Genomic DNA, 27,884 nt, shown 5'->3' with positions numbered 1-27,884 from the left:
GTTGAGTTCTTTGCCCATGCTAGGACTTTTCCTTCCATGAATTTAATTTTGTATCCATCATCTTCAAGGGCTGATATAGATATTAAATTTCTCTTAATACCTAGCACATATAGTACTGCAGTGAGTTGAATAGTGACCCCAGATTTCAATTTGATGGTACAGGTTCCAACTCGTTTTACTGGATGTGCCGAATCGTCCCCAATTGTAACTTCTTCGTCAAATTCTTCCATCATGGTCTCTAGGTGATCTCGGTATCCTATAATGTGCCTAGATGATCCGCTGTCAATTACCCATGTATTTAATTTGTTTGAAACTTGACTAGATAATGTTGAGTAGAAGGCAAATTTCTCAAAATCATGGTCTATATTTGTCTTCCCTGTTTTAGCAAATGAGGCTTGTTGTTTTGTCCTGTCAGGGCACTTGATTGCATAGTGTCCGTATTGGTCACACCTAAAACACTGAATTTGTGATAGGTCCTTCTTCTACTTGGATGAACCTTTTCCATGATAATTTATCTTCCTTTAAAAGTTCTTCTTCTTCCCTTTCTTATGAGAATTTGTGTTAAGTACATGGATATCCTCATCTATGGTTTTATGCTTTCCCTTTGTTATTTGCCTTGACTCTTCTTGTAGATAGTTAGATCTTAATCGACCAAACTTGAGGAGCTTGGATCTTGCGCTTATTCCTTGAACAAAAGATTACCAGGAGTTTGGAAGACCGCCTAAGGTTATTAGAGTCAGTTCCTTGCTATCAATTTCATAACCAACTGTTGATAGTTGATCCCTTAGTTCAGTGATTCTTATGAAATATGCATTGACAGATTCTCCCTTGTTCATACTTATATTGTTGATTTGTCTTTTTAGGGCAAGGGTTCTGCCTATATTGTTTATTTCAAATGTACTTTCAAGAGATTTGAACATAAGGTATGCAGTTTCATGTTTTGCCAATATAGGTACAATATGATCTCTGACTGCATCCACTATAAGTTTCATGGCTTTCTCATTGCTTTCAATCCATTGAGTTTTCTCAGGGTCATTTTCAGGCTCAGTTTTCTTTTCTTTCAAGGAGTCTAATTTATTCTCCTTTAGAAGCATCATGATTCTTATCTTCCAAGAGATGAAATCGTTGGCTCCTCCAAGTCGATCTTCAAATCTGTTCATGCTTGACATTTTGAAGAATGAAGTGTGACTGTAATATTGAATAAAAAATGGTCTGATATCTCAAACTTAATCTTGGATCTTCCTTTACCAAGGCTCTGATACCATGTTAAAATAGGATTAAATTTATATCAGACTAATATTATTTGTTCAATGTGCAGATTTAATATTGAGAATTCTAATCCTTCAAGATGAAAGCCAACAATATGTTAATGGTGCTGGAGTTTAATTTCTAACACTGTATTTGCTGATTCAATGGAGAGAGCATAATTTTTTATTTCTATTATTTTCTCCTTTGAAATCGGTTTGTATTTATATCTTCAATAGGGGCACATTATGTGGGGACATGTCTCCACAACGTGGAGGCATGTCCACACACAACGTGTCCCAAGGGATGTGTTAGCCTAAACATTTGTTAACTATCATTTAACTAATTCACAAACACAACCGCCAATTTATTTATAAGTTCAATATTAATAAATGCGAACATGAATGTTTGATCAATCAATACGATCATCCAACCTTGAACTCGTTGGATGTATTAAGCCTTGGATATCCTTCCACAATTCAAGGCAGGAGAAAAGACAAGGATCTGATCACATACAGATCAGAATGGAGATCCGTTCAGGCATAGAAAGACGGCATGAAATATGATTATGTTTTATTCACACAAGAATGAAGTATGTGTGTATGTATGTCAGTTCACATGGTGGACTGACATACATACATACATACATGTTTATGTATGATTCATATTAATTCGTCATTCCAACGTATGAGCGATGCTATCATTCATCAACAGATTGTGCCTAAAAACACCATCAACGGGTACATAAGTATGTTCGAGAGTGCCCCATATGCTAGCAAAATAAGAATGAATATACTTATCCAACTGATTTGTTTCAACCCATACCTATTCCAAATTAGAAATAGGAATGCATCTCCATGGAATTCATCACTAGGCTACCTAAGGTCAAGGTAACAACTACATATATGTTGTGTCAGATAGGTTTAAAAAGTTTGCACATTTCATTGCTATTTCCGCAACATACACTGCAACATAGGTAGCTGATTTGTTCTTCAAAGTGATTTCAGACTTCATGGGATGCCCAGGAGTATAGTTAGTGACAACCTTAGTCACCAAGTTCGCCGAATTTCATGGTTGAAGTTCGAAATTCAGCGAACATTAAAAAAATGTATAAAGTTCGTTGAAATTCGTCGCTAAATTCGTACGGAGCACTTTGTATTAGGTTTTTTCAAAACAAAATTCCTCCTGCTCGCAGCTAGGGCACTACATATTTTTTCAAAGCGTGACAACAAAGAAACGGTGGGTGAGAGGATATGTTTTACTTGACATGCCACCACGGGATCAGTCTGCTCCAAATCATGATGGCTGTCGGACAATAAATTTGGTAGTGTTCATTCTTGGCTTAGCTTTCATTCATTCCACGACTGCCCTCTCTCCCGTCATTTTCATTCATTCCCACTGCTCTCTCCCGTCGCGTTCCCACTGCTTTCTCCTGTTGCGACTTCTTTTGAAGAATTTAAATTTTCTTATATGTAGTTGATTTAAAACTTTTCTATGGTTTATAATTTTTTATAACATATATTTTATATTTGAATAATTTATATTTATTAAAAATTAATATTATTTTATTTATATTAACATTTAAGATATTTAAACTTAATATTATTTTACTTGTTTATTTTTATTTTTAAATATTAATATTTAATAATAACTAAACATATTTAATTTATATATCTTAAAAAATTACATATGGCGAATTTAATTCAAATTTTATACATTTCGAATTTTTTCCTCGTCGAACTTCATTCGAATTTCAAAGTTGTCGAACTTCGAATTTGAATTTCAAAGTTGTCGAACTTCGAATTTGAATTCAAACCTGGTGACTTAGGTGACAAGGACAGCAAGATCTGAGCCTCCTTTGACAGCAACTTTTCAAATTGAGTGGGACTAAGCTCACTCCCAACACTAGTTACCACCCACAAACAGATGGGCAGACAGAGATAATGAATAAATGGATGGAAAGATATCTCAAGAATTACATTTCAAGACAGCAGAGAGCATGAATTAGACGGCTGCAGCTTGGAGAATGCTTCTACATATCATAGGTCTATCAAAATGTCACCAATTGTGGCATTGTATGAGTACGAAGCACCTAATTTTTTTATTTTCTCTTTGGGGATAGTAGAATGCCTAAGGCAAGAGATTTGCTACAAGAGAGTCGGGATATCACAAAATCAATAAAGGCGGGATAACACAAAATCAATAAAGGAAAACTTGCAACAGGCACAGAATTAGTAGAAGTTGTATGTTGATCGGCATCATACAAAGTGTAGTTTCAAGGTAGGTGACATGCTTTATCTAAGGCTTCAGCCATACAATCGGACCACTCTCAAGAAGAGAAAATCCAACAAACTTAAGCCACAATTCTATGGTCCTTTCAAAGTCTCCAAAAGGATTGGAGAAGTAGCTTATGAGCTAGAGCTACTGACTAGCAGCAGAGTGCATAATGCATTTTATGTGTATGGGCTCAAAAAAGCACTTTGGGCATAATGTGGTTCCTTCATCAGAGTTGCCACAATTAGATGAAGAAGGGAAGTTGATCTTGACCAAAGGCCATTTTTTGACTATGAGGATACTCTATGGAAAAGGATTATCAAAGACTACTTGGTCAAACGAAAGAATTTGCTAGTAGAGGATGCAACGTGGGAAAGTGAATAGATTTCGTAGCATCCAGAGTTGCAATTGCTGGGGACAAGCAACTTTAGGGAGGGAGGATCGTAATGTCCCCTTCCTAAGAATTATCAACATGTTGACCATTAGCCTATTTAGCGTGCACTCCTAGGCCAATGAGTTGTGGTTGGGGAACTCATTGGGGTTTGATGAACATTCAATCTAGTTTATTACAAGTGTTGTTCTAAGCTGAACAAGTTAGGATTTGCATTACGACTTTTTTTGAAATGAATTCAAAAACAGTGAGGGTGTATTTTGCAGTTTTGTCCTTTGACCTTTGAATACAAAGGTTTTCATTCCTAAATCAGTAGATGAGTACTAGTTGATGTAGATGCCCTCTCCAGGTTTGAAATATGTGACATAAGCATAGAATGTCTGAAGTGTAAGTGGCCTCCATTTATTCATTGACATGCTCCAAGCCCTAGGCTCCCAAACCAAGTGTCAATAATAAAGATTATTTTTATTTTATATGACTTTAATAACATTAAATTGCCCAAGTAGCTAATAAACCTTGATCCCTCATCAATAAATCAATCATACCTAGAGAAACACTAAACAAAAAGATCTAAGATAAAGAATTTTTGACAACTAACTCGCACTTAAATCCAATGGTAGGATACATGACATGGTCCTATCATCTTTTGCCCTCCGAAAGCCTGTAAAAATAGGAATAAGTTTTTGCTAGAACACTTATAATAGACATGTACACTTAAAAATCTCAAAGAGCATGAATAATGTCAACAATGAAGAGGTCCATTTTAGCTAAATCCTCCATGAGTAGACTAATGGCGAGGGTCCCACCTACAATTGACCTAAAGTTTAGGAAATGACCATAAAATATAAACAAGGTCCAAAACTCATAAAAATACCATGGACAAATGAATGAAACCAATCCTCATCAATATATACATCTCTAGCAACCACCCCTTGCCCAACAAGAAATATAGAAACAGGCTCATGGGTGCCACACATGTTGACTCAATAAAAGGGTTCATTAGACAAAGGCCTAGTAGACTTTTCCCATAGATGATGTGGAGATGAAAGAGGAGCCTCATGAAGGCCATTAAGAAGATATACAATAGAAAGAAAGCCACATTGATTTGAGAAAAGAGGACCAAATTTTCCAAAATCAAGGGCAACGTGAGATTGGAAAACACAGATGGGGAGACTTTGATGCAAGAACTAAAGGAGTTGATGATAGTTATACAGACCTTCATCACTAATATACACTTTGGCCATTAAAATCATATCAAATATTGTTAGTCCCTCTACTACTAAGAGGAATTCATTGGCATGCAACTCTATTAAGAGAAATGAACTCTCCTCTAGCAATATCTCATAGATTTTAAGACCATCGAGTACTACAAGAGTCTAGCAGCATGATATGATGAAAACCCTGACGAGTCAATGCAAATGTATAAGGATCAAGTCCGCATACAATGTTGGTCAGGATCTAATTGCGAGATTTGTCAAGAATGATAGTTCCAACAATGAATATGTAGTAACAGTTGCATCAAGCAAGATCGCACATTGTATTGTGAAGTGTTACTTTGTAGTATTGTACTTTTTGGCAGTTTTTATATTGAATTTAAATAATGTACATATTATGCTTCAAATTCCTAACATTGATCATTAGATCAATTGATTGTCACACTGTCAAACTTTGTATAAATTTCAGCTTCTTTTACTCATGGTGTTTACATTAATGAGAGCTCATAGTTTTTTTAACAATTCTTTGTAATTAATTTTTCAAATATATTTCTATAAATTATTTTAATAGTTACCACACCCCCCCTCCCAAAAATCGAGGAAAAAAATTGTGTTAACTGAAAATTGTTTGAATGCCATAACAACATTGCCTAGCACATTTAAGAACTCCCAAGTTGCAATTTTATATAGCATGAGTTCGATAAACTATCACCCAGGAAAACATTTTACTTAATGCACGAATTAAGCTTTGTGCCTCTAATTAATGAATAGAGGTTTCAGTTGTGCATTTACTAAGTATTCATTAAATCTGCATTATTGGGAAAATTATCATCCTAAGATCACCATTGTTCTTCCACTTACCCAATTGTAATTGATTTTGAAATATTAGGCCTACACCATTTACATTGAAACATTAATCAAGCCCACTCACAGATATTGAAACTTCAAACAGAAAGACAATAACCATGTGAAATCTACTCACTTCCTCTGCAACTTGTTAGAATGAATCAATACACAAGACACATAACCATGTCATAACAAGATATCTGGTTTCACCTCTATGCCATATTAATCAGAAGCATAATTTGAAAGGATCATAAAGCATATTAGCACCAAAAACATATCTAGATAAATTATTAGAGGAAATCTAAACTCATCATAAGGACTTTACCTGCTCAAAACTGAATACAAGGTTTGCCCATTCAACCTCTCGAGTTATTAGCAAGTTGGCCCTTGCAAGTAATGGGGCTATTTTCACCTGTAAAACAAGCACACCATTTGATTCTATTCCGTTTGCTATATTCTGATTCCTAGTATCGTAAAGCATCATATGACATTTCAAGTCAAAATATGAGAGAAAAATTATTTCTTAAACTTACAGATTTCAATATAAATGCACAAAGCTCATCTGCTCACCATGACAAATTATTCAGAATGCCAAACAATATAAGACTATTTCAATTTTCTACCAAGCAAAACATACTTCAATGAAAGCACTGTTGAATATGAAACCAACTTATGACATCACCTGGAAAGTGGATGTATTCCCTTGCGCAAGATTAATGTGAGATTACAGATAAAAAAATTCTTGATATTCACTAGCCAAAAGTTTAACTATAAGACAACAAATATAGAAATTAAACAAGATCTTCTAGGCTTCAAAGTTAAACCTACAGCCAACTAATATCCTATTAAACTACAATTTCCCTGACAAAATATTTTCTTATTCTCAAATAAGTTTATTCTCAAATAAGAAAATTATATTACTCTAGGGCAAGGCCTTTTTCCTAGACCCTACATAGACATGATTACACATGAATAAAGAAAATCGTTAATTAATAAGAAAATTGTATGCGATCAAATCATATTGCTCAAAATTCATTTGTCACTTCATATTTTAGAGTTCAGACTTTTCAATCTATTGTCAATATCTTTAACTTGCTTTTCCGGACAAAAGATACTAATGGTCTGACTTGTATGTTTGGACTCATTCCAAGCAAATAGATTTAGCTAATAGGGGTCTTTTTTACGGTAAAGACTGAAAGCTTTGTCCCTGACCAAGAGCACTTTTGTTATTGAGCATGGCCCTTATGCACATAACAAGTTCTTTGGAAACTAACGCTCAAGACACGTTTCAAAAGTTTATCTTGTACTTATTCAGCAAGGGTGAGACTAAAAATGTAATTATTTTGTACATATTCTCTAAGATAGTGATTGAAAAAGTGAAACTATTTAAGTATCATATATGGCCACCTTAGGCTCTACAAGAGTAAATAAATTTTGTAAATCAATGCAAACACCACTAAATCCAAATTAGTGTGTATCATTGATACTTAATGACAAACTATTTGGCTCTATATACAATGGACAAGGACTGCAGACTGATCTAGACATATTTTATGCCATTATAGAATACAGACAGGCTGAAAACCTTCTCCAAAAAGGTTGGTCATTCTCCAAAATCAATAAGGAACTTCACAAGTCTTACTCATCTGTTGGATATTTGAAACCAAAATTCCATTTGATTTGGGAGTTGTAATGTAAAAAGCACTTGGACGATGAATCTCTTGTCTGTTAAGCAATGCAACTCTTGCATTTATAACATAAGAAAAAGGACAGATAGACTCCAAAAAATTTCTACTAAGTGTAACTTGGCATAAGAAGGGACAATAAATTACATGATTCAGATACACTCATGTAATTTAAAAAATATTTCATTCTAGAACATGAAGTGATAGGAATAGTTTGCACCATTTAAACTGTATTGTCTTTGTACTTTTGTAGTTCATCAATCACTATTAAGCTTCTGACTCAAGTGTGGGTTTGTATTTAGTTTGTCCTTGAAAAAGTCAACTTTCAAAATTGCATGCAGCATAGGTTATCTAGCAACAATGAATCATCCCGAATCAATGCAAGTGCAAAGCACCTTTGAGTAGCTGAGGGACCCTTCAGAGCATACAATGTAACAACTCAACCAAAAAGGCAATTGAATTTTAGTAACCATTTGGACAACAGGATAAGGAAAAGAAGATTATAAAACAAAAACAGACTAAATAAATTGAGGATGATCCATTCCCCATTAGTCCCCATGGAGTGATTCCCTTGCCCCAAAGAACCAGCTATTCAAAAAGGGCTGCTACACTCCATTTATTCAAGCATCAAAAAACTTACCAATATTTCTGATGGATTATCTCAACCTCTTTCCATTTATTTTTCTTTTCAACACCATTTATATTACAGTTAAAAAACCATGAAGACCTGATAATAAACCGTGGCACTCTCCCTTCCCACCAATATGAGGAAAGCATGTCCACATAAGCAACATGATTGATCTGGGGCCTAATTGACTCACAAAGCCAATTTAAGCTTGTTGTGATTGTGGAAATTGTCTGCTGATCTTGTTTTATGGTTGCGTGATGGGGCAATGTGATAATACACCCCCTGTCACGACTGCATCACATCCTCACATCACCTCATATCTTTTTGCTTTTCCTTCTAATTAGCATCAAGAACATGTAGACCCTGCTCATATTGATTCCACATCCAACTCTCCAAAAATGGATAGTTCAAAAATAAAGCCTTGCTCCTCAATGTCCTCATCACTTACCAATTCCATAATATTGATTCCACCGCCATCTAGGCACTCTATGGAAGAGATTTATTTTCCATCCGATCTAAACATAGTATCCATTCATGTGCCAAGTTGGGAGCATAATGAGAATAAAAACCAAAGGCATGCCCACCATTCTCTTAAAGATAAAAGAGAAATAATACTTTAAGGACAGAAAATTTATAGTGGCCTGAGTCCTTTAATAACAAAAGCCAAGAAGCAGGGAAAACAAAATTTATCAGAGAGCTGCTAAGAAAAACAAGAAAGATCCTAACAATCATAAATCCATTTATTCTCAAACAAAGTTGAAAATACACCCTAAACAAATGATCTTTTTGATACATGACAAACAAACAAAAAGCAAAGAAAAAAACCACCAAGACTTAGTTATTCATCACACTAATGGGACCCAAGAAAGGATTAGCAGGGTGCTCAAACATCTATTCTCCACGTTGGCCAAATTTGACATCTTCATCTGACCAATTCAAACAGGTGTGTAAGGGAATAGGCTTGGAAAGAAGGAGATTCTCGTTCCCTCCTATTATAGAGATATTCCCAGAACTTTCATGTTGGCCAGCATGCCTTTTGTTGGCTTGGACATTTCGTTGCATTTCCTCCGATAGCCTTTTCCTATTCTTCTCTGCAATGAGAATTGTGTCAACTCTATTTATAAGGAAATTAAAATTATGGTTCAACTATAGGAGATATGCTATTTGAATCTATTTGCAGACCTGAAGATCTTTGATGTATCCATGTTGCTGACAAATATCTTTGAACATCAAATGATGATACATGGGATACCAATGCTGGCCATACCTTTATGCTGATTATGTCATTACTTCCTACAAGTTTGGAAACAGATCAGAAAGGAGGAAGATTGAAGGGGCCCTACTATTCTGGCAGGCCATAATGGTCAGTAGGTAAGGACGGGTGAACATGGTGAAAATCGCTGCCTTTAATCATAAATGTTTATATGGCTCCTTGAGTTTACATGTAGTTTCCAGTCACTTGCAAGGTAAACATCTGATGTTTCATTGAATTTAATTAAGTTTGTTATTGGCTGACCTAGCTGTTTGGCCAGATTGAGTTAACAGATCTGCTCTTTCATAAAATAACTCTTACCAAGTTGATATGTCCTTATTCAATAATTTTCTGAGTGTTTTGGTAAGCTATAATTTGGTACAGTATTTCCCAACATTGGCATGATACTTGGTTTGTGCAAGTTGACAATGCTGCAAATTAGTATCGAGGTACTTTTATTATTTCAGTCTGCTGTGTTGACAGCTTTGAGTGATCCTTGCATGCAACTCCTACATGTCGTCACTGAGTTGAAGATAGGTGATAAGTGATGGAGAGGCCCGAAGGCCACGTAGTCATCATCAGATGCTTCATTATGACCTAAGTGGATGGTAATTTCATTGCTAAGCAAAATTAGGAAAGAATGTTGAGGACTAACTTATAAGAGATAAGTTTTTTTTTTTTAATTTTTCATGTTGTTATCAATTCATTGGATAGTGAATCATGTATGAGTCTTGAACTATTAGTAACCTCTCGTAAATGCTTTCAGGACGGACTGAGGAGCATAAAGATGATGATTGTATTCAAGAGAGGAAGGTTTTGAGATATCCTGTGAGGAAGCATCACAGGCTAAAGACTAAGAGACATAGCCTAGTTGATGATACTACGATCAGGTTCAGCTTCAGAGGGAGCTTGTTGGTTTCAGCTCCAGAGGGAGCTTGTTGTATTCAGCTTCAGAGGGAGCTTGTTTGTTGTTTCAGTTTCAGAGGAAGCCATATCCTTGGTTAAGGCAATCTTCCAGGAGAAGATTGAGGTGAAAGCCCTCGGTTAAGGCAATCTTCCAGGAGAAGGTTGAGGTGAAAGCCCTCGTTCCACCCTCTGCAAGTAGGCATGGTGGTATTGCATTCTTCTCTGGGAGAAGTTTGAGGTTAGAGCCCTCGTTCCACCCTCTGCGGAGTGCAAGGTGGTAGTATCTTTGAGGTGTAAAACCTCTTCCACCCTCTGCGGGCAATGCAAGGTGGATCCATCCTCTACGGTTGTGCATGATGGGTATCATGGAAAGAGTCCATGATGTACTTAGGATTCATCCTCTGCAGGTATGCATGATGAATATCATGGAAGGAGTCCATGATGTATATTGAATTCATCCTCTACGAGAATGCATGATGGATATCATGGAAAGAGTCCATGAAGCATGGTCACGATGTAACTTGATTAATCAAGGGATCCTCCCTAGCTAAGAGGGAGTGTTGAAAATGTAGCTAGGTCGTATCCCTTGATTGGGCCGACCTAGCTTGGTAAATTTTAATGTGGCCTTCGGCCTTAAAATTTATTGTGTATGGGCCTATTTGGGATATTGTGTAAGTTGTAAATTCAATAGGTCAGGACCTATTAATATGTAACTTGTAAAGTGTTATTGGTCAAGTCCTAACCAATGTAACTTGTGATATTGGTCTGACCCTATAATGGCAAATGTAACTTGTGGTTATAAATGGGTCTGACCCTATAATGTAGCTTGTGAATTTGTAATTTGGCGCCAAAGCCGACCTACGCATAAGGGTTAAGGGCATGTATATAAAGGAAGTGACTTAAGGTCACAAGTGATATAACATAAGCAAATATCATCTGCCTTAATGTGATATGTTCTGCTCCAAAAGATCAACGAACTACATTCTGAAATCAGCGAAATTGTCTTCTAGCTGGCCGAACATCTTCCTAGGTCTGCCAAACCTGCTCCTAGGTCTGCTGAGCCTGCCCCAAGGCTGCCGAACCTACTCCAACGCTATTGTACTTACTTCAGGCTGTGCTACATTTGTTCTAGGGTAAGCGAACTCCCTCACATGATCTGCAATCAACAATCTGGGCGATTGTTCAAATCTGACCTGAACTGTGATTCAGATAAGTTCTTTGTATGCCCTAGATGGGCAGTATTGTAATCTGCTGCTATATCTAATCTAATCAGATCTGAGATCTTTGATTGCTGAGTTTTTCCTCGAAGAGGGAGGTTTTCCCAGGGTAAATGTGTGTTATGTGTATGATTTACTTTGCATTCTGATTTTTTGTTCTATACTGCTAATCTGATCACTAAAAACTAACAGTTTGTAGCATAAAGATGAAGCTTTTTCCTATTTCAAAGAGTTTTGCACTCTTGCAGAGAAAGATAGGAATCATCGTATTCGTGTCCTCTGCTCAAATCAAGGGGGGCAATACACCAACATAGAATTCTCCAAGTACTTTATGGAAAATGGGATTTGGCGTCAATTGACTGCAACATACACACCTCAGAAATACGGAGTTTTTGAACGGAGAAATCGCATCATCATGGACATGCATATTGGGCTGAAACTGTACACATTGTAGTTTATTTTTTGAATCGTGCACCAACCAAAGCCCTTGATAGCATCACACCAAAAGAAGCATGGACAAGGGCACAACCATCTATCTCTCATCTTCATGTGTTTGGATGCACTGCTTATATGCACATTCCTAAACAAAAAAGAAAGAAGCTTGATGAAAAATTAATGCAATGTATTCTTCTTGGTTATAGTAATGAATCTAAGGCATATCGCCTTATGGATCCCAACACAAAGAAGAAATACATTAGTAGAGATGTAATTTTTTATGAGAAGTGTGAGTCAAGTTCTCCTCCCACATCATCACCTACTTCAGATAGTGCTCCTATATTCAACATGGATGAGAAAAATGATGGGAATGTTGATAATCAATCAACACCTATTTGCTGGTACAACTGGTAAATTAAATATAGAAAATAACAATGTACATGACAATGCATACCAGACACGGCAATAAAATATATCTTTATTCGCACATGCAATCATTATAGAGAAGAAGACCAGAGATGGTCGACCAAGGATTACAACAGATCCGACAATACCGTACGACCTTCCTTGGTGGTACACAATATATTTAAAGAACCCGACGGTTGCCGAGACGTACACAACCGTCAACCAACTGACACATAACTACCGGGACGGACAACCACTTAATACAATTAATTAATACAATGTCAGGTGACCAAAATTATCAAACATAACCATATGCATTTTATGCCAACTACATTATCCCCCCCAAAAGAAAAAGTCGTCTTCCAGACGACAAGTTAACATCAAGTAATATCTGGAAAGACTAGTGAGACTAATGACAAGAGTGTAGGCAATGACTTGTACTGGACAACCCCAACATGTAGTGTACCCGTCAAATCAAAAGGGGGTTTGGGGGCAATGCCTTGAATGGGGTCAAGGGGCAGTGCCCCTTGTGGGGGTCTGGCGGCAGCACATGATTTTCGTGACTTTTTAAGACGCCAAAAACAAAGCTGATGAAGCCAAAAAAGAGCTTTAACCAACATCTGCAACATGTCGTGAAGAAACCACTTTGTTGTACGGAACAATAGCATTGAGAGGATTGTACCATATATGACACAATGAGAACTCCACACGCAGACTGAGGTTGATGATGTACGGCTGATTGGTGTTCCCGTACAAGATGCAACCACTATCGTATGATGCAAAAGAAATGCTTTGGCTGTACGGTGTCAACAATAGGCTTTGTCCGTACGAGAGGAAGTATCCTTTGTACGGTGTGTGCAATATGATTTGTCTGTACGTGATGGAATTGACATACAGCAATAACTCCTTGGAACTTTGAAATGTGCATTGGCAATAGGGAACGATGCACTAGGTGTCGTATGGAAGGAATGCACCTGTGATACCGTACGAGATGAATGAACTTGCCATGCCGTATGGAATGAGTTGAAAGTCATACAATACAAAGCAATGACTGTCGTGAATTCCATACGATTATTCCACAATTGTGTCGTACAGTTGGACGTACGGTTCTAGGATGATGTCTGTGGCAAGGAGAAGGTGGTCCTGTTGTGCGTTGCCCATGCTCCCTGTCGCCGACAGGGTCCCCTTTCCTGTTTCGAGCTTTCGGTCGTTGTCCCGAGGTTCCGAGCCAAGTTTCTCGCGTTTCTTCGAGCGAGTTCGTGACCAATCCCTAGGCTGATTGACGTTGGAGTGGTGAGCCAATGCGTCTTCCTGGCTAGCCTAGCTCTCGGGCGTGAACGCCAGGAGCTTTGTTCGAAATTTTGAGAATCGCCTTAGATAGGCGTAAGGTGGTAAGAATTGGCGGAGCCCACCAAGCCAAAGCAGTGCGCCTAAGGGTCGCACGAAGACCAAAGTCGACATTCTTTGCGCCAGAGCTGTGAGGCCGATTGCATAAGGATTGTCACTGCGATGTTTATAAGATTTGAGCGAGGGATGTTTTCCGCCTGCCAACGAGCGACCAAGTTGCCTGGCCAAGTGCCTTGATATTCTGAGGCCTCCTAAACTAAGTTTGTGAAGTCCAGCAGGGGGCTAGTTTGAGGTCCGAGCAACTTCGCTAAGTTAAACTGCCAAAATCGCCCCAGGGGGCCCAATTTCGGACCATGGGGTGAGAATTTCGGGGTCTGACGTTTCATGCTTGGTCCGAAAATAATGCAGAAGTGCTTTCATTCCCCTTTTTTTTTTTTTAAAGTCAAAAAAGGGGATGGTCTAGGTCCGATTTCACCAAGGCGTCCTCGTTTTCGGACCTGGGGAGGGGATTTGAAAGGTGTGTCTAGTTTGAGAGGGCACGTTTGGGTCCGAAGTTCCTTTTTTAAAAATAAAAAAAAAAAGCTCGCCATAAATGTTCGAGCCCCAATTTCACTTAAGTTTTCAAATTCGAACCCTGGGGAGCAAATGGTGAAAACGCGAAGTATTTAAAAGCGGACGCACTTGGTCCGAAAATCGTAAAGTGCCCCCCCACCTCCGAAAATCACTAACTGATTATATTTTCAGACCCTTTCGACCAAAGTGGAGAAACGCGAAATGTTTTCAAAACTCTTCATCGCCTGCAATCACTTGAGTGCCTGTCTTCGGACCTAAACGCAAAAATAGCAAAAGGTATAAAGCGCGATTTCGGACCTGGAAGTTAAATAAGACGGTGGAAAAGGCGAAGTCGCGAAAGCGCGTTTAGGCCCAAAATAGCCCGCAATCACTTAGGTTCTCTTTCTTCGGACCCTTCGGTTTAAGGCGGAAAGTGTGCGAAGCATCCACCAAAGCGCCTCCCACTCCGAAAACCCTGAGCCTCCTATCTCAGACCCTAGAGCAAAATGGTGAAAACGCAAAACGTTTAAAGGGATGCATTTAGTCTAAAGCGTAGCAACTCTTCCCAACCCCGAGGTTTTTTTTTGCGAATAGAGGCATCATAACTCCAGAGCTCGCAAAAGACGCGAAAGGCGGCGTGGTTAAAGGAGTTCGCGCAGCTTGCGAACTCATTCCAGCTCCGAAGATCCATTGGCAAACTCTCCAGGTCCTCCGCAGTTTTTTTTTAAAACCGCTAAACTCTTCCTTTGGATATCGACAAGCATCCGACAAAAGCTGCGGGTATAGCATCTGAATCCGAAGTCTTGGGCGAGGCCAGCTGAAATCCGAGAACATCTCCGAGATAGCAAGAGCCTCCCAGCTCCGAATTCGCCATGAGTGTATAAATCGCGAAGTAGAAGGCACGCAATTTGCAGGACTTTCAAGGAAGAAAGCGCAGTTCAGAATTTGAAAACCATCCAAAGTCTGAAAGCAAGAAGGTAAAATGTTGCATTAAATCCTTTTGATCATTTGAACTTAGATTACCAATTACCCAGGGTAAGAGAGAAAACTATTTAAAATGATAAATTCTCTTTGTCCAGCAACCGTGAAAATTTAGAGCGAAGAGATAACCGTTGGAATTCAAACTTTGCAGGATCGTCCGTTCATTTCACGCGACAAGGTTGGGCAATCTCTCGCCATCCGCTCCTGTCAGGTAAGAGCGCTTTGTCATGTATGATCCTTTGAAAAATGCTTAATGGGCGAATGTGTAAAATTTGATCGCATTGCTCGAATTCCTGAAATTTGCATCTCTTTTGCTCATAAACCTTGTTCAAAACGCTCGAAAATTTAGAATTCACTCCTAAAGCTTCCCCAAAATTGCGTCTCTTTTCAAAGCTTGAAAATTTTCATGCTGTCTATGTTCAAAGTTAATCCGAAATCCAAAAGTGATAAGTATAGATGCATGGTAAAAAAGGGAATCTTCATGAATATGCTGCGGTTAAAGTTGATCAAGCTATTAGCTAGAAATATTGCTCCGTGTCCAAACTAAACTTTAAATTAATCCCGGCCTGCTGGAGCGCTTCTTTTGTTATCTAAACCGCATTACCTTTCTTATATCATCTCGTAATCCGCGTTCGGCTGTGCAGGATAAATGCCTAAATCGGCAGTAGAATCGTCAAAAACTCCCGCAGCAGCCGAAACCTCACGAGCCTCCAAATCAGATATCCCGCGTAAGGTTGAAAAGATGAAGTATCAGTATCAAAGGGGAGGATTGAGGGAGTCGAAAGTTCAGAGCGTCTGGGACAGCATTGGTGATACCGACCTTGGCCATATTGATATTCAGGACTTCAGGAATCGGGTCTTCTCACCCAACGCATATGGCAGGCCTAGGCAGATGGTGGAAAGTGGTATCGCCCAAGCGGCTGGTTTTCCTCCAGCAATACAGAACTATGAATTAGTAGTGGAGGCTGCTCGGCATTACGAACCAAAGTCCAGGCTAGTGCTTCTGGAGAATATGACTATCGCCAACTTCTCCCCTAAGGCTATTGGTGATGCATTTGATATCCCCTTTCCAAATAATCCCACAGCTACAACCATAGACGAAGCACAGGGGGCATATGATATGAATCCGGCCTGATGCAAGGCACTGATTAACGAAGAATGGTTCAAGGAGAAAAGGCCTTCGAGCACCAGGATTGTGAAAAAGACCCCCAGGAGTGATTTTCATAATGAACATGGGGATATGGTCACCCTACTCAGCCGAGTCATGGGACTTCCTAAGTCCAGCTACTTTGAAGAATGGATGTTCTATTTTACAGAGCAGGTCTTTGCCAGAAAGTCTAAGTTTGACTGGGCCCAGATCATAAGCGATAACATCCACACTCAGCTGATTGAGCTTGAAACGAAGAAATACTTCACCATGACCTCTTATTTGGTCTACATGTTCGCCAAGAACCAACCACTGCCAGGATTGACAATGAAAGGTGAAATCGGGAATGGGCCCAGTCAGGTGAAAGTCTATGATTGTTACCCACAGCTGCACTACCAGGATATAGCTCAGAGGGAAAAGAGCAGCCCGGCTTACGCGGTTGGTCAGTATGAACGCGTCAATGACGCCTTCACAATGCGCCTGGTTAGGTTAATGCAGGGAGGGTTACACATCAGGCTCTCGAAGCAAGCTACTACTTTAGTGCAAAGGTATGGGGCCTGCTTCATTCAGTTCCCAAGGTTTTCCTACATCCGGATAGCTAGCTTCGATGGCGCTCCCCTCCGACTTCCACGGTATCCAACCGACAAAGTAATCCTTATGGAGGTGGCAAGGCAGTCACGCCCCGCCGGCGTCTTACTTCGAGAAAGCAAGCAAGCTGGATTCGCATTTCCTATGATCATAGGCAGCCATGATGTCCATTTGAGGACCCCTACCCTAGCAAAGGAGTCCCTTGCAGAGTTGGCCTCTTATGGCCTCCAGGACCATTTCCCAAGAAAATACTTCAATCATGATAATCTGGCAAAGAGGGCCTATGGTCGAAGATACAGAGCAAAGGAGTCAATTGAGGACTATTGGAAGAATTGCTCTGACGACTACGAGGTCAGGCGACGGGAATATTCTAGGTTGAGTGTGCAGCAGATGCGACTCTTTGAATACCGTCAGGTCCCAGATCAGCTCACAGACTTGGGAAATTGCCTCCAGGTCCGAGAATTTGAAGCAATACGGCATCTCTTGCCAGGTGTTGATTGGTCCCAAGACCCAATCACAGATTTCGAGGCAGTCATGGTAGCCCCAACAAGGTACACAGATCAGTGGTTACATCAGCAGATCGAGAGGCTAGTTCATGAGGGGGTCCAGTTCACTTACCATTTAATGGGCAGTCTCGATTCTCAATCTTCAAAAGACGAAGGAACATCTAGTACACCCGGGGAAAGAACTGAGAAACCGGAGAAAAGAAAGAAGGCCAAGGCTTGCAGAGGGACTCGGACGTCCAAAAGAACAAGGAGGGAGAAGATTCCGATAAAGAGGCCGGAGGTCACTTCATCCTCAAAGGATCCCAGTTCATTAGACGATGTTATAGAATTGGATTGCGTACCTGCTCCGCCCTCCCAGAGCGACATCGATGCATTTGAGGCCAATGATCCTCCCGCGCCTGATGTATTAGGTACTGAGTTAGGACCCCTCGGATTGGCCAAGCTGGGCAACCGAATTGAAGGAGGAGGAATCCCATCCACCCAGGGGGTCAAAATGCATGAACCTACCCAACAGAGCTGCCACGAGTTGCTACTCCTCAATTCAGCCAAGGACGACTCCACCGTCGAGGGAGAACAAAAGATAGACGAAACTCATGAGCCCGAGAGGAATGAAGAGCAACATTCGCATGAGGGTGACGGGCAATTGTTCAACGAAATAGGGGAGAATTCAGCTGCAAGCAAAGAGCTTCACACCTCCTTCACTCCTCCGATGGCAGAGAAGCTGCGAATTTGTGGTCGGTCGGTTGAGAGTGTAGGAGAACAGAATGCTGGCTTAACCCTATCATCAACCCAGGCAGTGCCTCAAGAATGGCTGATTGCCAGAGCTCAGTGCAGGGCCGCCACCAAAGCACCCATCGATCTAGAGGACATCTTCTCGCGTATGGATCAAGCAAAAGCCAAAGGAAAGAAGAAGCCGAGGTTATATTCTAGAGTGACCAAGGACGAGCAAAGGAACCGCACTCTTCATATTGCCACCCCGCCAGTAGACATGCCAATAGATCAGATAACACTGGCAGATTATAGCATCACAACTGTCCCCATCGGACGAGCTACCAAAGAGCAAGAAAAGGAGGAATTTAAAGATTCAGTACAAAACATACTCAGACAGCTCGAAGAGATCACAGCGGAAAAGGATATGTATCAGGCCCGTGCTGAGCAGGCCGAGGGATACATCAATTAGCTCCTACGGCCATTACACAATCCCTCTGAATCCCATATTCCCCCAACGGCATTGGCACAAAGGACCACGACTGAATTTGAAGGAATTCGGGATACCGCAAAGGCCGTCAGGGAGTGGATGCAAGACATCAAGAAAAAGGGAGAACAGATCCTTAAGGAGGTGAAAGAAATGGCCCTCCATCGAGAGCTCACTCTAGTCAAGTTGTTGGAGGTAAAGAGGGAATCCCTTCACATGTACGAAGTGGCGGCCTCTACCCTTCCCCTCATGAGAGCTCTTTTTTGGACACACGCACAAATTCCCACGTTGTTTGACATCCTAGACCCTCATAGCATCAGCGTTCTCAAGGAATGGTACTGGACCATCACCATGAAGAACGACGCCAAGGAGATTATTGACAAAGAAAGTGACGCATGTGAGGTAATTCTGGGAAACATGCAAGAACTAGGTAAGACCATCCTCCGATCAATGGTTTCAGGATGGATAAATGACCTGTCCGACAGTGTAATCCGGCCAGACTGGGAAGAGAGGTTGGGGAGGGATAAGGTTTTCTATTCCGCTGGGGACTTGAGTTTTGCTGGTCAGTTCCATTCAGACATATTATGCTTTGAGCGTAATCGCTCCAGCTGGAAGGACGGTTTAAAGCACGTGGACCAGTATCTCGAGGGCATGCAGTACAAAATTCGCCACCCTCCCATGCCTCCATTCAGTCTACTCTTCCAGTTATGTATCAAATTCCAGGAGTACGTTCGCAAGGAACAGGCAGCAAGTCGTGATTTATGGCAGGAATACCTGCATGGCGAGGACCAGTTTCTAAAGAAAGAGTGTGAAACCGAAATAGAGAAAGTAGTTTCTCAAAAGTGCTTTTTTCCCTCCAAATCTTAAAATGTACTTTTTGTCCCAAAAGGTGACAATTGACTTTTGGTCAACAAATTGTAAAACTTTTGTGCCCCCTTTTTTGATTTGTTCCAAATTGTTGTAATTATCCCTTTTTGGGTAGTTATTGCCCATTTTGGGGTGGTTGTTGATATTTGCCTCTCATTTATGGGTGTGGGCAGTAGTGCTTTATGGATGAATCTGGGCCACTTATTTGGATTAAATCTAGGCCATTCATCCTTTTTTGAGCTTATTTAAGGGACTGGTTTTCCCTCTTTTTTGCAAGAAGTTCTTGGATTGTTGCGAAAGCTCTGAAGAAATTTGCAGGAATTAATACAATGAATTAAGACTATTTTCAAGTTTCCTTGTGAGTGCATGGTCTCCTTCTTCACTTAATTTTGAAAGCTTTCAGTTATGTCTATTTATTTTGCATAGCAGTTTTTTTTTTAATCAAGCATCTGATAGAATCTTCACAGTCCATACCATTAGAGAACAGCTGATTGCTTTTCTTTCCGCATGGTTAATCTGGACCATTTCATGCTCAGTTCGATTACCAAATACATGCTATGAATGTAGAAATTCTAATATCGTACTTGGTAATATGAAAATCTAGTTTTTCCTTTGAAGATTGCACTAAGTTTATGCAAGCATTGTGTCTAAATGGCTGATGATGTCTAATCTAGTTTCCTGGAGGTGTCTGTCTGCTTGATTGAAATTGCTGTCTTAGTTAGAATTTGCAGTTCATGTCTCTCTCTCTCCCTATCCTTCCCTTCTTTTCCCCTTTTTTTTATTCTGAAAACCTGCAGTCCTACTAAAACAGCATCAAATTAACCGGTATCATCCGATGGAAAGATCGTAAAAGTTCCAGGCAACTTACCCATGAAATTGCCAAGTTAAACGTAAGTCCCCTTGTATTTCCAGCAAAAACACATCAAGCCACTGAGGGATCCCGCAGTCAAGACCTAACAAAAGAAACCTTGAGCTAGTCTCCTTTGATCAAACTTAGAAAACAGCATTAGAGACTTCCTTATCTCAAGAGAGAGTAGGATAATCAGTTGGCTATTCTATTCTGCGTTGGCCGTATGGAGTTTGCAGCAATGCGATTTCAGACACGTCAACAGGTCCTACGGTGGTGATTCCCTCATGGCGGTTTGATGTCCGTACGGCGGTGATTCCCTCGTGGCAGTTTGATGTTCGTACGGTGATTCCCTCCTAGCAGTTTGATGTCCGTATGGTGGTAATTTCCTCCTGCCAATTTGATGTTGTCTTGGTCTTTACTTGCTTTTGTGTCTCCTTCCATACGAACTCCTTCATACGGGTTGAGCCTTATTCCTTTCGTCCAACCCCGGACCCTGCCAATGTATGGTTTGTCTGTGTGGCTTTTCTGAATTTCACCTCTGTACGGATTTGTGGTACGGAACTCTTCTGACCCCAAGTCTTTACTCCTTGTTTGGGTAGTATTTCGCAGGGCGTACGGATCCTTTTGAGGTAAATGGTGTGCTTCCAAATTCCGTACGGATTTGTTGTACAAATGATGTGCTTTCAACTTGGACACCCTTCTCTCATACAACCCCCCTATAGCATACAGTGGACGTGCTTCATTATTCCTACAACTTTTTTTCTCCTTCTCATACGGCCTAACCTCATACAATTCCTTCGAGCCTGTTGGACTTTGTACTTCCTCAATTTCACCAATCTGTAGCAAGTTACAGTCGGGGTGGAAGACTTCATAATCCTCCATCTGCCAGTGAAATAATTCATTAAGAGAACTAGTCTCATCCTCAAAGCAATCTTCCAGTTCGAGCACCGCTTCACCGTTGGGTTTCATGTCTTTCCTCCCTCTGTCCATACCTAACTCTCCACCCTCAAACTCAGAGTCTGAGGGTGCCAGTTCTTCACTCACCGCTTGGTTCCTCAAGTCAATGGCGTTTTTCCTCCCATAACTCTTGATCGAGAGTGTGTTTCGCTTCCAGTTATGATTCGCCTTGGCATTAACCAACCATCCCCTCCCGAGAAGTGCATCATACGCCTTCTTCTGTAACCGGATTACTACAAAGTCCAAGAAAAAAGTTTTGTGTCCCAATCATTACTTTTTGTGCCATCAATGTTCCCAACGGTTGGATGTCGTGCTAGTCGGCACCTACCAAGTAGAAGCTTGGCGGCCAAAGATTCGGCTTCCCCAGACATTTCCACGTGTCTTTTGGTAGTACGTTTACTCCCGAGCCTCCATCGACAATGGTGTTTGTCAACTTCTTCCCCATTATTTCCATCTCGATGACCATCGGCTTCCTCCCAATGCTCACCGTCAGCAACATTGGATCACTGGACTCATTCCCTTCAGGGGATGATTTTCCCGTCAGTTCCTCCTCGTGTAGCTTACATTGTTTCTGGATGACTATGTCGTCACTGACTGTGTTGCCAATTGCCATTCTCAGTTGCGGCATAGTTTGAAGAAGGTCTGCCACCTTGATGGGTACAGTTGTTTGTAGCACCTACTGAACTATGTTCTTCTTTGACTCTCGCAATGACATACTTGCAGTTCCATTGGAAGTTACTCGTTCCTTTGCCAACACTTGTTCTACTTCGTCTTGTTCCTTTTCTATACCAGAGTTTGAATACATCACCTTCTTTGTTTGTGCTCTTGTGATTGCTAAAACTGCGTCCTCTTGTTCCTCCACGTCCAGCATATTAATACCCTTTTGATTCGGGCAATTGGTGTCTTCACGGTCACCTGGTCCACACCATTTGCACAATAATTGTATGTTGTCTTTCTTGTTATGGCAGTCTCTCACAAAGTGTCCCCATTCACTACATTGTCGGCATTGTATGATAGGACGTCCTTTGGAGTCGTACTATATTTGGTTTCGCCCTCGTTGATTTCCATAACCACTTGGCGATACATTCTGTGATTTCGATGGGCTGGAGTCGTACTGCATTTGGTTTCGTCCTCGTTGATTTCCATAACCACTTGGCGATTGTATTAGAGTTATGAATAATCTTGTAAAAATTCACTTGGCTAAGTAGATAGATAATGTTCTGCTATGCAATTCTAGTGGGTGATTCTTGGTGAATGATTGAAGTAAAATACAAATTGTCTTAGCTTAGAACTCCTAAGTCAGATTCTATCAAGGTGATGTGGTGAACAAAAGCTTCATGAATGGATATGTACTTGTGTACTTCTCATCTTCAAATTGTACGGGCACTCCTTGATTGAATGCCCGAGTACTTGGCAAATTTCACAAAACATATTTCTAGGACAATTACCTTTCGTGTGCCCCTCCCTTTTGCACTCAGTACACCATAGTTCATTACCTTCTTTGTCGATTCCTCCCTCAGCCTTCAATTCTTTCATCATTCTCAACATATCCCGTCAAAGGGCTCGTACGGTTTTGGATTCTTCGTCACTGCTACCTTCGGTGCTCTCATCATCGTCGATCTTCCTCTTCTCTCGGGAAGAGGTTTTGTTTTCACTCTTGATGTCCATTGCCCGATTGTAGGTATCGACATATGAGGACGGAGGCACTACTTTCATCTTCTTGCACAATGAGGGTATCAATCCCTCCATGAACCACCTCTTCTTCAACCCGTCGGTTGGTTTGTTCTCCATCTTGTTCAACAGTTCTTTAAGCCTACAGTTGTAAGCGCGTACACTCTCATTTTTCCCTTGCTTAGTATTATAGATTTCAGCCACGATCTCATTATCATCCCTCAAGAGTTTGAATTCCTCCTGGAACGCCCTCTTCAGATCACTCCATCTCGTCTTGTGCTGGGCATCGAGGTCTGTGTACCAGTCAATGGCAATCCCCTGAAGGGTGGCGGGAAATGCCTTCAGCCAGGAGTCCCTGTCATCTTGGCCATTTGCCTCCCAAATGGTTATGCATGTTTTGCAATGTTGTATTGGGTCCTCCGACCCATCTCCCGTGAACTTTGGCAGTTTCTGCTTCTCCTGGGTGTTCAACATTGTTTTCACTCGAAAGGTACGTGTGTATTCACCTTGTGTGTCAGACCTGGGTGGACTATTTCGACCGCTATGTTCCGGTGCTTTCCCTGCACTCTTGGCCACGCAGGCGTCCTCGACACGTCCACCTTCAGCCTCCCCAACACTTCGAGTACTTCCAGGTGTGTCGAACCTGAGTGAACTGTTTTGACCACTACGTTCTGGTGCTTTCCTTGCACTCTCAGACACGTGCGCGTCCTCTACACGTCCACCTTCAACGTCCCAACAGTCTGAGTACTTCCAGGCTTCAACCTGTCTCTATGCTCCCTCCGGCGGTGGATCAACGGATCACCTAATCGCTTGGTCTTGACCACCCTGTGGCCTCTTCTCACCTTTGATGGGATCTACGGACATTAATTGCTCAAGGCTGACCCGATTTCTTTTAAGGCAATGGCGCCAAAATGTTTGCTGGTACAACTGGTAAATTAAATATAGAAAATAACAATGTACATGACAATGCATACCAGACACGGCAGTAAAATATATCTTTATTCGCACATGCAGTCATTACAGAGAAGAAGATCAAAGATGGTCGGCCAAGGATTACAACAGATCCGACAATACTGTACTACCTTCCTTGGCGGTACACAATATATTTAAAGAACTCGACGGTTGCCGAGAGGTACACAACCGTCAACCAACTGACACATAACTACTACGAGTGACAACCACTCAATACAATTAATTAATACAATGTCGGGTGACCAAAATTATCAAACATAACCATATGCATTTTATGCCAACTACAACACCCACAAATGTCAAAAAATGTCACATTCCCTATTTGAAACCCTAATTATGAGGTCCTCATCCAGAGGTTAGCTCTGGGAGAGACAAATTTGGAAATAAGACACAAACCGATATAGTATTGATAATGATTAAATACTATATCCAATAAGATATGTTATAGTATTGACAAATAACAATGCAATAATCAATTTGACTAAGAAAGGAAGCAAGTCGAATCAAATGGATATCTTAAAGAAAGAGCTGATTACATATGAGGAAGCTACAATAAAAGGATGTACAAAGACAAAGGGTCTAACAAAGGCAGAGGTCCATAAGGGAAGGCATCGATTAAGAAACTAATTAAGTCTTCATTGAAAAACTGTCATGACCCTACATTGATTGGGAGATTACACCATAGAAGCTAATCAATTACGCTCAGACTGTTAAGGCAAAAGGTTATGCAACAAATCAACTATGATTAATAATAATTACCTAAGGAAAACACAACATTATATTATAATGGGTGGTGCTATTAGAAGGAGCAATGTTTGAGATAAACAACACTCAAAGTAACATTGATTAATAATGATAAGAAAAGCAAAGTAACAATCGATTAGATTACTAATCGGTATTTATGATAACCATCCATTTGTTAAGAAGAGACATCAGGTATGTCTCTTGGAGGCATCATACCCCACTTGCATAGTATAAGAAGGGAATCAATCCCTCTCAAGCAAGCACTCAAGTAGGATCAGATAAAAACACATTCAGAAACCACAAATTATCTTATTGACATTCTTCATTGAATCGGTCCATAAAACCCAGCCTCTTGGCACAATACGGACACATACTTATAAGGGATAATCAGGGAATCATTGAACCAAGGAAGAACATACTGCTGGTAACATCTACACCACTGCATTATTATCAGTGCAATCTAATCTCAGAATTATAAGTAACATCTTATTTATTTCTATCATATGGCTGTTGAATGACTCAAATCAATATTATTACATTATGATCTCAGCATTAATATTTTGAATTCACTCCACATCATTATGAACTTGGCATTAAGACACTAATCTGTCATCATTGGATTTGATTATAGTAACAATAACTTGAGTTTTCATGTCCTATTATCAATCGGTTATCTTGGGCACTTACACTATGTTTGTCAAACATGCTAAAATGTATTTAATATCTTCATGGTCTACTTCAGTCATTGTAAATATGTAATTTGCAAATTAGAAAAACATCCTTGTGGGGGAGGGGTATGAGATGTAATGGAAGGGCGATGAGGGACTCGTAAGTATGCTGTTCTAGAACGACCCAAGCGGCGTCTGGAACCTTGAGAACCCTTGCCTTGATGAGTCAAGTCACCCAGGTACATTCTCTACCTAACCTCACAAGACATTGTCAACCTAGGAGAAAGACGACTTGAGGGGTAAGCAAGAGCCACCAAGTGGAGCAAGAGGGTTATAGAAGGTAACCTATCTTGGGCTTGGTGTAGACATGGCTCCAAGCAAACCCCTCATGTCTCTTTCCCCAACTCTTATATGTTGTACTAATAGTAATTGCATAATAATGATTGTTGTTTAATCCTAACAACAAGTTGAATATGCATCTATGTATATGCTCTTATGTTTTGTGTGCAAGATTTCATACAAGATTTCACTATATTAAGCAAGAGATTATTTCGTAAGAGTCAAAATCCTAACCCTAATTTGTGTAATTTGTAATTTTTAGGTCAAAACTAGGGCATATTGGGAAGGAGACATTACACAAAACCTTTACCAAAGTGGTATACTAGTACAATTCGCGATGCAAAGCTAGATGGAGTTCCAGACACTTCCACTTCACATCCAAGGACTTGCAGCATGGCTCGCAATGAGGTAAATATGGCTTTGATGGCTTTAGTGGTTGATAATTTTGAACCATCTAGTGTTCAAGAAGCACTAGAATCAAAGCCTTGGAAAGAGGCTATGAATGCAAAGTGTCAATCTCTGATGAAAAACAACTTTTGGGAGCTTATAGATCTACCACCTGATAAGGAAGCAATTGGATGTAAATGGATATTCAAAACTAAGTATAAGGCAGATAGTAGTATAGACATATATAAGGCTAGACTTGTAGCCAAGGGTTATGCCCAAAAAGAAGGGATAGACTATGAGGAAACATTTGTTCCCACAGCAAAGATAAAAAGCAGTAGAATGATTTTTGCTTTAGCTGCCCAATTTGGATGGAAATTGTATCGAATGGATGCAAAAAAGTGCAATTCACAATGGAGACCTTGAGGAAGAGGTCTATATGACCCAATCAGAGGGATACATTGCACCTAGTAAAGAGGAAAAGATATGCAAACTTGTCAAGTCCCCATATGGTCTCAAACAAGCTCCTAGATCTCGGTATATTAAAATTGATGAACATTTGCTACAACATGGTTTAACTAGGCATCCATATGATCCAAATCTCTACCTCATGGGTCAAGGGGGGGATATTGTGATAAATAATGTATGTGTCGATAACTTAGTTATCACAAGTAGCTCGGAAGCAATGGTTGAACCAACCAAGAATGATCTCAAGAAGGCATTTGACATGACAAATCTCAGGCTACTCCACTGTTGTCTAGGCTTAGAGGTATGGCAAACAACTCACCAAATCTTTGTATCACAAAGAAAATATACCAAGAAACTAATTGAGAAATTCAAAATGATGGATTCCAAAACCATGCCTACACCTATTGAATTAGGATTGCAGTTATCTACATCTAATACATCTACTCAAGTGAATGCAACTCTCTATCAACAAATGAATGGAGGTTTGATTTACTTGACTTACACCAGACCAAATATTAGTTTTGTTGTTAATTATCTATCAAGATTCATGCAAGAACCAAAAATGTGTCACTGGAAAGCAGCAAAACAAGTACTAAGGTATATCCAAGGTATAATGAATCATGGTTTGCAATATGAAAAGAATGATCAATTCTTCTTGAGAGGATACACAGATGCAGACTATGCAATTTCAGCTGATGATAGGAAATCCACAGTTGGATTTGTTTTCTTCCTAGGTTCAAGACCTATTTCTTGGGGAAGTAAGAAGCAAGCCACTGTTGCTTGTTCCTCAACGGAGGCAGAATATCATGCAGCAAGTGCAGCAATTTGGCTATGTCGCATGTTAGAAGGATTGGGGGTACCACAAAACCAACCTACAATCCTCTATTGTGATAGTCAGAGTGTTCTCAAGCTTATTCATAATATAGTGTTTCGTGAACGAACCAAGCATATTGAAGTTGGTTGTCACTTCATACAAGAACATGTTCAACAAAACAACATAAAGCTTCAATTTTGCTCCACACAGGAACAACATGTTGATATCTTCACCAAGCCCCTTGCACGTGAAGTTTAAAACTTTTTAGGATTTTTCTTATTAGTACTTTAAAACAATGATGTAATAAGGGGAGAATGTTGGCATATTCCACTATCG

General features: G+C 40.2%; 1 protein-coding gene across 3 annotated transcripts in view; it reads right to left on the bottom strand.

Annotated features, from left to right (window-relative positions):
- LOC131078677 (uncharacterized) overlaps positions 1–27,884 on the bottom strand; it is a 257,382-nt gene that overhangs the window by 160,331 nt on the left and 69,167 nt on the right. For all 3 annotated transcript variants that reach the window (XM_058016430.2, XM_058016428.2, XM_058016429.2), the window contains exon 3: positions 6,296–6,382. In XM_058016430.2, coding sequence (XP_057872413.2) covers positions 6,296–6,382 — 87 coding nt within the window. The remainder of the gene's footprint in view (positions 1–6,295; positions 6,383–27,884) is intronic.

Source organism: Cryptomeria japonica, chromosome 2, assembly GCF_030272615.1.
Source record: "Cryptomeria japonica chromosome 2, Sugi_1.0, whole genome shotgun sequence".
Taxonomy (NCBI): domain Eukaryota; kingdom Viridiplantae; phylum Streptophyta; class Pinopsida; order Cupressales; family Cupressaceae; genus Cryptomeria; species Cryptomeria japonica.
Note: the sequence above shows the minus strand (reverse complement) of the source record. Positions and strands in the feature narration are given on the sequence as shown.